The sequence below is a fragment of the Diadema setosum genome, chromosome 13, assembly GCF_964275005.1.
Source record: "Diadema setosum chromosome 13, eeDiaSeto1, whole genome shotgun sequence".
In the NCBI taxonomy this organism is placed as follows: domain Eukaryota; kingdom Metazoa; phylum Echinodermata; class Echinoidea; order Diadematoida; family Diadematidae; genus Diadema; species Diadema setosum.
In genome coordinates this window covers 16497668-16511681 of record NC_092697.1, presented here as the reverse complement: position 1 = coordinate 16511681, position 14014 = coordinate 16497668, and the positions used below count along the sequence as shown (strand labels likewise).

The window sequence follows — 14014 nt, the reverse complement described above, 5'->3', positions numbered from 1 at the left end:
TCGGATATGTCATAAATGAGGTCCCGTATGTATGAGAGAAACATCCCTCGCACGTAAGGCATCCCGCTTATTCATTCCATCATAACAAAAGAGCAGAGTGTGTAACCCGGTGATGTGGCCCGCCCCAAGCAGGCTACAATACCGCTACATACAACCGGAGCGGATCCCCATAGAAGACCATACAAAATAGACACTATCCATCCATCTTGTCAGAGAGAAAATTTGTGGAAAACAATATGACTGCAAAGAATAGTTCATACGTGACACACTCAGTGGGTGTAATATCTTACCGATTACAAGCATGAAAAAAAAAATACAAGTATATGTCCTCTCTATCACTAGTTACATTCTCCGAGTCGTAGTTTTACAAGCGATGCGATAACCACAGTCAAGTAACGCACTAAGTGCGGGTAGATATATCACCGATATATCTAATATACTATATAATTATATACAATGTTTGTCTGTATTTCACTTGACAGACAAGTATCTCTAAAAATACTGATTCCACGTCTTCTGCAAGGCGAAGCCAGCGCGATTATCGACAGTCTTCTCCCAAACAGATTATTATTATTGTTTTACATAATTCAGTAAATGTCACAACAGCGTCCTCGAAAAGGTCCAACCTTTCTGTTACTCTCTCTCTCCCTCTCTCCCTCTCTCCTTCTCTCCCCTCTCTCTCTATCTTTCTCTCTCTCTCTGTCTCGGTGGATATTCATAAATACATTATGTATATCCTCTTCTCCATTCGTGACGCCTCCTCTTCTTAGGATCCACCCTCCCATCTTTCTTGTGCTCGACGGATGATACATACCCTTCGTTTCTATTTATTTTTGTTCCTGATTCTCTCATCAGTTTCTATTTCTTTTTCTCCCTCCTTTTAGTTCTCTCTCTGTCTCTTTTTCTTCTGTTCCTGGGAACATGAATAAAACTTTCTCTGCTTAGCAACATAACAATTCCACCGAGTAGCTTTAATAAAAGGACGCAATCAATGATAATTGTCTGAAAATATGGCGCAGAGTAAAGATTTCGTATCCACCCTTGGGATGGGTGTTTCACAGAAGAAAAAAAATAGTACCGGTTTCAGATAAGTTAAGATCAACTCAAAATTATGGTTCGCTGTGTGCGTCTCCAATGGTATCCAATTCCCTAATAAAATGGACATTTTGGAAACTAATTCATGACAAAGAACATTGATCATTTGATCAAAGAATTTGAAGTGGATTCTGAAAGCCTGATAAACCTGAACAGGGAAACCAGTGACATACCATAAATTTTGAGTTGATCTCAACTTTTAAAGTATATAGACTTATAAATTCTTTGTGAAACACCCCCTGGTCGTTTCCCCCATCAGTCAAAGGCCAGATAGTTCATGATGTTCTCCGGTCCCTCCGTTACCTCCAGGAGAACCCTGCCGCCAGCTCGTTTAATGGCATGCACCACCACCCCGTGGGGTTTTCCGTCCATATCCTTGCCGTTCACACTCACGATGCGATCGCCAAGCTGCGTGGAGGGGAAAAGTCAAACAGCGATCAGTCACATTGGATAAAGACTAATTTCAAGGGCATTAATAGTACAACGTATATAGCACGTCGAGTATATGATGTACAGGTGAATGGGATAGCTTGTTACTAGATTCCTGCAGGTAAAAATAAAACAAAACAAAACAAAAACAAACAAAAAACATAGGTACATTGAAGAACACTCGAAAACGGGCGTTTTCACCTCTTCCCAGTATGAACATGAAATCCAAGGTGCATTTACCAGTTGATATGCTACAGGTCAGTAGGTAAACACAAATTTAATATTTTATCATCATTAGTATAGTATTTAGCTATGCTGAAATCAAAAGTTTTAGCCAAAAAAGAAACAACAACACAAAAACAAAACAAGACAAGACCCACCACTACCGAAGGTATCAGCTGTTTTGGTGCTTTGTCCAGCAATAAATACGAGCAAGCTCAAAATATGGGTGGAAAAGAAAAGGACAAAGTACTCTGTTTGCTTTTCAACTCTTCAAGCGTCTGCTGCTCTTCGTGGAAATGATTATGACAATATAGGCCCGGCAGGTAAAATCGCCTATGACCATTAAAGGGATGGTATAGTATTGCTTGAGGTCAGGATTCAGCCTGTAAATTTTTGCATGATACTTAGAAACCACTTTACACAAATGTTAAAGAGCTTGCAATTTTATGAGAAATTCAAAGTTCATTTGATGACAATCGGTTATTAAATGGCTGAGATATCCAAAAACAAAGTAAAACAAAGCAATCCTTTTAAAAGGTGGGTCCCATCTGTTTTGGATATCTCACTCATTTCAAAACCAATTTTCATCAAACTAATCAAATAAACTTTCTTCTCTTTAGAATTCATTGCTCTTTCATATTTTGTAAGAGGTCTGCTATTATCTCTCTCAAAAAATCATCATCAGAAAACGTTGGAAACCTGTAGCCCCATCTCAACCGAAACTGTACCATCCCTTTAATGACGACAACGTAGACATCATTCATTTGCGATGTATAGGCCTATGTTGGGAATTCATCTTAACCTTGTCTGTGTGTGAATGTGTGTGTTTGTGTGAGTGTGCGTATGTCTAATTTCATATCCTGTGAGTGTTGTGTATACGTACATGGTTGTAGGTTTTTGTATGAATCTCTTTGTGATCTGCATAAAATCCTTGTTTGTATTCGTTTCTTTGTATAAGAACGATGCTGGTATCAAACGAAATTCAAAGTGTGAGTGCGTGTGTGTACGCGCGTGTGTGTGTGGCTTCTTCGGAAATTAGAAGAGTGCCATCTTCTTTTTGATGCGCTATGTAGTTGAACTGTCAGATGCCAAAGGCGCATTATTATACTCCCCGTTCGAGTTTGTGCCTGAGCAGTTTGATTGGATCAGTGTGGGTTTTTTTTTTAAAGAATCATGAGCGAATTACAGCATTAGGTTGATGTCAAATATCATAACCAGTTCCCTCTGAGCTAATCAGAACACTCTTCATCCCTCTACCCCTTCCCGACAGAGGACAAGACAGAGGAAACTTTTATCTTCGCTACATCTCAGGTCGAAAGGATTGAATGGCCAAGAGATCGACCTGAAAACCTTCACTTTCCGCATTCAGTCGGCAGATGGCGCCTGGCAACTTAATACGACTGTACACTTCAATTAGCGGCAACACCCACTGTGTAATATGCAGACATAGGTACATTGCCTCTGCGCGTTTAATCCTGACAATGGTATCATGCCTCTTTATTTTCCCTTTGAGCTTCACCAAATTTAGTTTGCCGGAGACGACTTTGCAAAGATGCTTTCAACTTCATGAACACATGTTGTGCATTCAATTACAAAAATCCATTCATATATATATATATATATATATATATATATATATATACATGTATATATATATACATACATACATATATGACTAGTCATTCACGTATCTGTCCAATTATCTGTCAATTATATATATATTTTTTTTCTATTTTGACACCATATCATGGATCACCTATTTCTTCTTGTTCTGTCTATTCACATGTTAATTCATTCATTCACTTTTCAGTCACTAAGTCAACCACTCACTGATTGATGGATGAATGAAAGAGAATCGGAAATAATGATGTGTAATGATGGTTAATGGCATTTTGGCTCTATACACGTTTTGATGGACGCATGTTTGCCGACTATATTTACATACCTGATGTGGAAGTGAAAAGATATCTATTCTTCACACGCACTGATCACACTTTTCTTACCCTGACTTCACCCGAATCTGCCGCCACTCCGTCCGGGTCCAAGCTGGTGATGAACACGGGAAGCGCCCCGTAGGGACTGTCGGAGCCTCCGGCGACTGTGAACCCGAAACCTCTTGAGTCTTTCTCGAGCACAACCTTGCGAATCTGCCGGAAAAGTAGATGAAACGAAAAATGATTGTTAACTAACCCTTCATCAACTGAAGATTCCGTACACAATGGCCTATTGTTTCCCACAGAAGGTGCAGCAATATTGCTCTCATTTTGACAACTTTCGGAATTAAGTAAAATAGTTCACGGCATGTTTATTTTTGTCTATATAAGTTACGTTTATTTGAAAGCCTATAAACCACTAAAAGAATGGTGTGTCACTGAAGTAATATCTCATACTTTTGCTGATCTTTTACCTCTTTCAAATTATAACGTAATTATAATACATTCTATAATGAAAGCAATAAAAATGGGAAAGCATAAAACTATTAAAAAGCGGACGGGCGTTTTCGGGAGGTTCAGTTACTTATGGGTCATTAATTACCACAATAAACCTTCGTAATAATATTGATAATAAATACACTCTCTTCAGGAATATCATCGGGGCTGTAAACAATCATGATTGCATGTTAATATAATAGACAAATCCAAATCCAAATCCAAAGCGTCGTATTTTCTGTTAGCTCTCTAAATAAATTTATGCTCGACAATCATTTTAGCACCCCTCCCTATCATATATATTTCTCTCTTTCTTTCCTTCTTTTTCTGCCTCCCTCATCCGATCGATTGAGATACTGTGTCGTGTTTGTCCGCATTTACTTCCACTTCGTCCATACTTAATTTAATGTATTTTACTTCATAATACAAAACGTTGCAAAAGTATCTTGAAAGAGCGTTATTAATCAAGGCAAATCAAATTCATTCAAAAGAGATGATACTTTGTTTCAAATAATACAGTCAATTTTATTAGCAACCAGGCTCTTTGAGTGCCTTTACAGTATGTCCCAAAAAATTACAATCAGATAATCGCATTGATAACACCCAATATGATTGAACTGTCTAAATGCTACTTCAGGGTCTTAAGATATAACATTTTAGCTCTATTTTGCAGAAAACACCATTCAGTTTGGTTAAGCGGTCACAGAGAAATGTGGATTGTTGTAATGCATGTCATGAGACTGATTCTTCCAAGTTTAGCACTTCGATGCTCTTGTGTGTGAACACAATAGACAGAACTTGGAGGGAAGAGATTCCTGACGTGCTCTACAAAATTCCTCATTTCTCTTTGACCACTGAAGCAAATCGAATGGGGTTTTCTGTAAGATGTGGGCAATGAGTTATAGTTTCATATTCTGAAATTGTATTTGGATTGATTCACTACAATTGTATTTTAAAGTTATCATTGCGGAGAGGCCCCTTGTATTTTTTTTTTTTTGGGGGGGGGGGACATACGGTATATAATAATCCGTTCTACAATCGCGTACGCAGTTGACAGGTAAAAATTGTTGTTTTTTTTCTTAAAGTAATTTGACAAAGATCTTGCTCGTCTATAATAACGAAACCCACGAAGTCGTTAAATTGTCTTGTTCAATGCTTTTAATTCATTTTATTTATTCTGACATGAAATTGATAACATGAAATTGATAATTTTAAAGAAAATTATAATAATAATAGTTTGATAAAACTTATCACGTATACGGTGCACCAAAACCGAAGATATGCGTATACAGCACAAGAAATAGAAAGAAACCAAAGAAAATTGATAATTTTAAAGAAAATAATAATAATAATAATAGTTTGATGAAACTAATCACGTATACGGTGCACCAAAACCGAAGATATCCGTATACAACACAAGAAATAGAAAGAAACCTACATAAAACGATTAACACCAGGATCTAAGAAAATAATACATGTACAACTAAATAAGAATTCAAAATGAAGCTTATAAAAGAAGAAAAAACAGCTAAACATTATGCAAAAGTGAACATTATGAAACATGGCAAAACAAAAGTGATCAATTTCATTTGGAAAGTACAAGTACATGGATATGCCCTTTATCTTATTGCAAGTTAAAGCGTAGATAGATAAATAAAATCATTATGATAACAAATATCTCCGCTACTTACTTTCACATATACAAAATATACCTAACATAATCGTTCATATGCCTAAAAATTCCCAAATCCCCAATCTTGTTTTTTGAAGGTGTAATCTTAAAGATTATTAATTTCTTCCAAGTACATTGGTAACAAATTCCAATCATCAACCCTCAAAAACTTCTGGTTTTTGTCACCTCGTAGTGCACATTTTCCGGGTAATCGTAATCGCCTTCGTCGAAGTCGTACCCGATGTAGTCTTGAGGCACGAACGAGGCCGACGCCGAGCTCTCGGCCACGGAGAACGAGTCCTCCATCTCCTGACCCATCGATGACACGTCCAGGCTCGTCGAGTCCGAGGTCGTGTACGGCGGCGGCGGGGAGTCATTCGAGGTCGTGGAAATATCACGCATCTCGTAGGAGAGTTGACTATTAGTTTCTGCAGTAAAATTGTTAATGAGAAAAAGCAAATAAAACAAGCAAACACATTTAGGTCAAGTAGAGGTGAGGTTTCGATATTCGATGTTAAATTGAGATGATTAAAGGTACTAGCCCACATTTGCAAACCCACGAAAATCAAAACTGCATAAAACAGGTCCAATATGACTTCAAGTACAAGTTATAACTGTAACATACCTCACCTGTCGCTCTTTGTCTATACCATTCGATAAAAGAGAGAAAGTCATCGTTTTAAAATCAATTTTCAAACCGGGTCAACCCGACCCAAAATCGAATTACGAGCGCGGGCTATAGCTACGTACATTGTACATGTAACACGTACGTGGACCGGAGCTAGCGAGCGTTACCATACGGATTGCGGTGCATTTTCATCTATTTTTATGAAAGTAATGGACTAATTGGAACGAAATTTTGCACAGGTATTACTGCAATCATACCCAAACTCCATGCCAACTATGAGACCAATTGCTGCAGGTTTACAAATGTGGGCTAATACCTTTAAAGGGTTGGTAGGAATAAACTTTTTTACGCTGGCTAGAAATATCCGTAATGATGTTTATCATCTTTATGGTCATTATTGACATTATTTTAAGTCGGTTTATAAGCATTGTCACTATTTATTATTGTTATTATCAATAGTGGTAGTAGTAGAAGTATAATATAAATTTAGTATCATTGTAATAATGAATAATGACATTGTTATTGATAATATCAGTCATATTATTATTATTATTATTAGTAGTAGTAGTAGTAGTAGTAGTAGTAGTAGTAGTAGAGTAGGCTTATAGTATTTTTAATCATTATTATTATCATCATTGTGATCAATATCATCATGATTCTTTCTATTATTGCTATCATTACAGATTATCGTCATAATGACCCGACATAGTGATTGCTAAAACATGCGAGAGACAAATTCTTGCTGTGGGATTGTTTTTTGTTTTTTGGGGGGGTTTTTTGTCGTTGTTTTTGTTTATTATTTTTTTTTTTTTACAGATGTCTTGGTATTGTGTTTCTTGGGATACAAGTATACTTCTTTCCTAACTTTATTCATGTCATTCCGCCTTTTTCTTTCCGAAGTAAAACGAGAGACAGAGAGACAGAAAGGGAGAGAGAGAGGCCAAAAACACATGCACCATCCCCTCCCCCCCCCCCAAAAAAAAAAAAAGAAATTGTGAATTATAATGATAATAATCAGTACTATGCCTTCTTGAATTGGTGCATATAGGATGGCATACTTTAAGAATTGTGTCATAATACAGGCGGAAGGTATCTCAATGAAACGTTCGTATGGTGAGAGCATTACTATTATTATCTGGAGTAAACAAAAACTCTAAACAAAGTTGTTGTTGGCAACCAAGACTCCCACTTAATCTACTCGCACAAAGCGGGAACAGTAGAAATCGAGTGACCTGAAGCCCAATCAGTGGCGTATCTAGGGAAAAAGGCGCCCGGGGCAAGCGCGAAAATTGCGCCCCTAATTTCTGAAAAAGTGTTCAACCCCAACCCCAAAGTCCACATGATATGCTTTTTCAAGCACTTAAAAAAGGGGTCTTTTGAGGGTGATTTAAATGTAATAAATTTAGATAAATTTTGGCGAGCGAGCGCAGCGAGCGAGTCGAAAAATTTTGTATATTTCAGCTTACAAAACATGGAGTTCTTGCCATTTTTTGCTTATTAAATTTTACAATTCTAATCAAGATATAGTGACGGCCTTATACAACGATTACGATTTATACCAACAAACTGAGGACTTGAAAAAATACTCCACATTAGTAGCACGAGTGAGCCGAAATTTGTATATTTCCGCGCCATCATCACGTTTTGTTCTTATCTTTCTTCCTTTTTTTAAATTTTGGCGAGCGAGCGCAGCGAGCGAGCCGAAAATTTCTGTCTCTCAGCTTACAAAACATGGAATTCTTGTCATTCTTTGCTTATCTTACAATTCTAATCAAGATACAGTGACGGCCTTATAGATAACGATTTATACCATCAAACTGAGGACTTGAAAAAATACTCCACATTAGTAGCACGAGTGAGCCGAAATTTGTATATTTCCGCGCCATCATCACGTTTTGTTCTTATCTTTCTTCCTTTTTTTAAATTTTGGCGAGAGAGCGCAGCGAGCGAGCCGAAAATTTCTGTCTCTCAGCTTACAAAACATGGAATTCTTGTCATTCTTTGCTTATTAAATCTTACAATTCTAATCAAGATACAGTGACGGCCTTATAGATAACGATTTATACCACCAAACTGAGGACTTGAAAAAAATACTCTAAATTAGTACGCGCGAGTGATCCGAAATTTGTATATTTCCGCGTCATCATTACCATGATTACGTTTTGTTCTTATCTTGTTTGATTTGGGGTTTTTTGCGCCCCCACCCCCCCCCCCCCCGCATATGTTCGACACCTTTGGCGCCCTCGTTTGATCCAATGGGCGATCGCTTCAGAACGAAAGAAATGAAATTGCAGCCGCTGCTCCGTGTAACATTTTGCCTTCTATAACGATGGCATGTGTGAACACAATATACATTGTCATTCTGTCCGCGTCATCATCACGTTTTCTTCTTATCTTCTTTTAGCGAGCCGAAATTTCAGCCTACAAAACATAAAATTCTTGTGTGAACACAATAAACATTGTCATTTTTTGTTTTATCTTGTTTGATTTGATTTTCTCCCCCCCCCCCCTTTTCCCGGTCCGGGGGAGGTTTTTTTTTTTTTTTCTTCTTCTTCTTCTTCTTCTTCTTCTTCTTCTTCTTCTTCTTCTTCTTCTTTTCTTTTCCTTTTTTTCTTCTTTTTTTCTTTTTCTCCTTCGTTTTTTTTTTCGTTTTCGGCGCCCCCAAGGAGTGGCGCCCCCCCCCCCCCTAGATACGCCACTGAGCCCAATGCTGTTCACGTACATTGTACAAGCTCGAGATATTTACAGAGATAACAATACATATTTTGTATTTGACCCTCCCCCACCTTGAGATATACATGTACCTTGGCCTCCAAGTGATACACGTTTTCGCCAAACTGTGGTGAAATTGCATTCTTTTGGCACTCCGGCATTTATACGCCTACGTCATAATCTACACATTGTAGTGATTGACGCCATTCAGCCTTCTGCTCCAATGCTTGTACAGAATGTAGACACGAGACAATGCATTGTTTTGTTTCCATAGAAACATTTACATTGTATAGTAAACAGTATGAAGGAAAAAAAGTCGTCAATAAATATACTTCCTTCCCTCTCCTGTCTTCCCCTCTCTTTCTATCTCTCTCTCTCTCGTCCTCTTTCCCTCTTTCTCTCCTCTTTCATCTTTCTCTCTTTATATTTACCCACCTTTTCCCCTCCTGCTGCATTATAAACCTACAAGTAGTACAGGTACACGGCATCACAAACTTTCCCCATGTTCTGATGTAGAGTCGGTCGGTATTGTTTACTCTTTCCATAAAGCGACATACCATTTAGGTGTATCATGCCCTACTTTTCTGTCTTTCTTTTCTTCTTTCCCTGCCCGTGTAACACACACACACACACACACACACACACACACACACACACACACACACACACACACACATATATATATATATATATATATATATATATATATATATATATACAAACGTAACCACAATTCTGTCTCGGTCAAGGATACTCATCACTCATGGCTGCCTTCGAATAAAAAAAAAAAAAAAAAAACATTCCTGGTAGAGATCAGTGGGTAACTGCAGTTCTTGTCCTTGAATTATTAGGCTTTTCCAAATGTGAATAGACTTACGTTAGACTATTATTCATATAGGGACCTAGTTTAAAACTGAAGCGGTTGCATTTCCTTTAGTTATTCAGAAGAAAAATATATGAAAATGATTGCAATTCATTAAGAACCCACATAAGCGTGTTTTTTTATTCATCAAGCTGTGGTTTTGTCGAATTTAATCATTCTATCTTTGTCGAATGTTCGCAATAAATCGAAGAAATCATCAAGACAATATCATTATAATGTCTTGATGATTCATTTCTTTTTATTATTACCAACATTCGACAAAGATAAAATAGTCAAATTTGACAGAAACCGTGTTTTGTAGTTTTGAGGCACTTTTTATCAAAATGGTGGCAATTATCGGACCACGGCAACTGACTTCGTGTAAGTGCCTAAAAGGTCCTTACATGCCACATTATTTTACTTTTGAAAAATGAAATAGGTATAAGAAAGGTATATATTTAGGACATGTATAGGTAAAGAACAATGATTCATATAATCCACCTCAATAACTGCTACCCAACTTAATAAGAGGTGGATTGAAAGATGAATAATTATATTGTAGTAGAGTCGACTACTGTAAGTTGCGCGTTATCTTCGATTGCAAGTAGTTGTGTGCATTTCATGAATAATTTAGTCATCAGTAGTCGGATATTAGTATTATACTTTTTTCTTTTCATTTAAACTTTGATGTTTAGAACTCAAGCCCAAATTTTAAACTAAGCTTTAAGTTATAAAGTCAAAGTTAGTAAAAAAAAAAACAAATTCTACTATCACAACAGTGAAAGTTTGATCATAATCCAATACAAATCGAAAAAAAACCCACTTTTCTTTTGCTATGTTGCATGCATTGTACAGGCCTACATAAATGCTGGTCGTTGATTGGTCACAATGCCATCTCGTGACTAATGCAGCGCGAGCTTCGAAATTGTTGTATTGCAGTGACGTCGTGTCAGGCAATTATAACTCCAGGCTTTGACTGGCTGCAGACGGGGCTATTGAGATTGAAATGATGTGTATGTAGACCATAAGATAATGTACAAACTTCACTTCATCTGACGTTTTTAGATAACATCACAGACAGTTCACTATATTTAACAGTGCCTTTGGAGTTAATATTCCTCTAGATAATCTGCGCGAATGTGTAATACAATGCAATTTCGAGGGGAAAATGTACACATTGTACATTTGTGCAGTTGAACTCAAGTGGGAATCGATGCCAAGTGCTACTTTATAATCAGCACCTCTAAAAAGGAAAAGGTAATATCTGTACATTATGTATTATACGGTAATCTTCCTCTCGTGTTGCCATACTGTATAGTATTATGACATAATCCAATGATTCTGACCTTACAGTTGTACTTCGCCGTCCCTGCATTAAATCTCGTGCTGTTCGTTTGAGCACAAAACCTCAACCTTGTTCAGTGAACCAAACAACTTAAAAACAAAAGAACTGTGCAGGAAACAATATGAAATGCCAGCTAATTGGTCACTCGTGTAATATACGTCATCAAATATACCATTCCCTAGAAATCGCTAATGATAAGTAAAAGATCAGAATTTTGCTAGACAGACTGAATTTCGGAGCCGAAAGTATATCGTTGCCTTCTTGTCCCAGTGAATGTAAAACATTTGATGCATTGTGCTTTAAACAAACGGAATTAATGTCTGTACCACTGTACAGAATTGTCTATGTCATTATTAATCATAATAATGATTGATAGATGTAAAGTAAAGTGTATATATTATCATTTCGATCAATTATTATTATTAGTGCTATCATTATCAATAGATGAGACACTCCGAGGCTACCTACTGTAATGTACATTGTAAGTACACATGATTATATAATACAAGAACAACCGAGCAAAATGCTGTTCACGCCTTTTCTCCTGATGGTATACATTGTAGATTTAGTATATTATAAAGAAAAGTGTATCCGCAATTGGTGAAGGGCAGTTTTCATCAAGGACCTTACTTGTACATGTTGTACATGTGCATGTAGATATACTTTCAAGCCAAGTGATGTTAATGGTAATGTAATATATTGTATTTTAGTTTCCATTAAGAAATTCACAAAATTTCAAATAATTATACACGTTACAATGCAAAGAGAAACGGCTGAATATATAGCCCTGAGAGTGAGCAATGTCAGCATGATATTGCACGGTTTTCAGAGGGGTCCAGGTTGAGAGAAGAAAAACCGCACATCGTAATGGAAAATGATTTCACATGCTTGCAGATGCTCATAGAACAATATAAAACAAAACAAGCACATTTCCCCCAATGTGCAATGTATACAATGTATGTCTCTGAAAAAAGGAGAAGATATCAAATTAGTACATAAATATATACATGTAGATGTCACTGTTGTTGTTGTTTTTTTTTTTCAAGGGAAAGAATATTCCGCCTTAATTCTATATCCTGAGTAAGTTTATTGCGTTAGCATTTCTAATTTCACTATTTTGAATATTAGAATATCATGATCCCCAAGTCATGTACAATGTATGGGAACATTCTACAGCATTCAAGATTATAGGTTTCAGATAGACAAGAGTAGTGTACCTCTAAACTACGGAATGAATACTCAAACTAAATTTGAACAAACTAAGTAAACACGTCGATAAATTTTATTGTTACATTTCAGTTATCCACGGCAGTTTCGTGACTTAAATCTCCTATAAGTCTAAGCACTCTTTTACACGAACTCATGATGGGCCTTGCAGGTACGATATAAGGGATGTTTTGGTCACGTGTCAGATATGATTATTATGATCTATTACCAGAGGGTGTCATGTTAGTTGAAACACTGACGATTAAAGGGACTGTACAGTACTGGTTGAGGTGGGGATTCATGTTTTGAACATTCCTAAGTGAGATAATGAAAAGCCTCTTATGAAATATGAAAGAGCATGTAATTCTAAGAAGGATTCAACGTTTATTTGATGAAAATTGGTTTTCAAATGGCTGAGATATCCAAAAAGTGCTAACAATAAAAGGCGACATGCCACAATCTTATTAGGATCACTTTGTTTCACCTTGTTTTTGGATATCTCAGCCATTTCAAAACCGATTTTCATCGACTAAACTTTTGATACCCCCTAGAACTGCATGCTCTTTGACATCTCATAGAGTGGTTTCTGAATATCTCGTAAAACGTTAAAAGCTAAATCCTCACCACGACTAGAACTGCACACACCCTTTAAGTTAGGTTACAATGCTACGGAGTATTCTAATCGTCATGATTAATTACATTATGTGTATCTGCTGCTGGAATATCCTTGTTTATTGTTCAAGCAAAGAGGTTTGGTGAAGAAACATATACAATATGTAGGCCTGTAAACGGATAATATACCACTGAAAATATATAGACATATAAATCGCAGTTTACCCCCTATAAATACAATTGTAGTATCTCACATGAGGCTACTCACCGTCTTCCATTATTCAGTGTTGACTGTTTCCTTGTATACTTTGTAGATTATATATATTGATAACAGACGCAGACGATCGAGAACTGCTTTGAAGAAAGCGACCGCGTATTTCCGGGAGAAATTGCAACAACGATGTCAGCGCTGTCGTTTTCGCCGACAGTAAGGGAGGACCATGATCGACTTGCAAGGACAACTTTGGGTTCAGTCAGGTTCCATGTGCTGTACGTGACGAATATGCACTTCTCTCTTTTCGGTCCAATTCCCTTACAGTCCACAAACAATTAATGTGCGATTAAAAAGCCGTATCGCCAATGCCATTCGATGATTGTTGAAGACGATCACATTCAAGCTCGGAGTACGCCACACAACACAAACGATCGGGTAAAGAGGTCTAATGCCCACCCGTCATGTTGTCTATATTGGTTTATAGACGATTCTTTTATACGTCGCGGTTTCTTTATTTTATTCCGGTAATGAAAAACCCGGGGAACGGAGCGTGTGGAAAGGAGCTTCCAAGCTCGGTGGGTGTATAGG

At 37.1% G+C, this 14014-nt stretch overlaps 1 protein-coding gene across 1 annotated transcript; it reads right to left on the bottom strand.

Moving 5' to 3' along the window:
* Positions 1-1350: 1350 nt before the first annotated feature.
* On the bottom strand, positions 1351-13490 carry LOC140236446 (disks large homolog 3-like). The gene is made up of 4 exons (XM_072316371.1): positions 13481-13490; positions 6034-6275; positions 3750-3893; positions 1351-1503 (listed from the first exon to the last, which is right to left on the bottom strand). Exons 1-4 carry the CDS (start codon positions 13488-13490, stop codon positions 1351-1353), a joined length of 549 nt encoding a protein of 182 aa, XP_072172472.1.
* Between the last annotated feature and the right edge of the window lie 524 nt (positions 13491-14014).

Coding starts and splice junctions, on each gene's coding strand:
- LOC140236446 (XM_072316371.1), bottom strand. Junction 3,894..6,033: donor CGGAAAATGTGCACTACGAG/GTGACAAAAACC, acceptor CTTTTCCGGCAG/ATTCGCAAGGTTGTGCTCGA. Junction 1,504..3,749: donor CAGATTCGGGTGAAGTCAGG/GTAAGAAAAGTG, acceptor CCCTCCACGCAG/CTTGGCGATCGCATCGTGAG.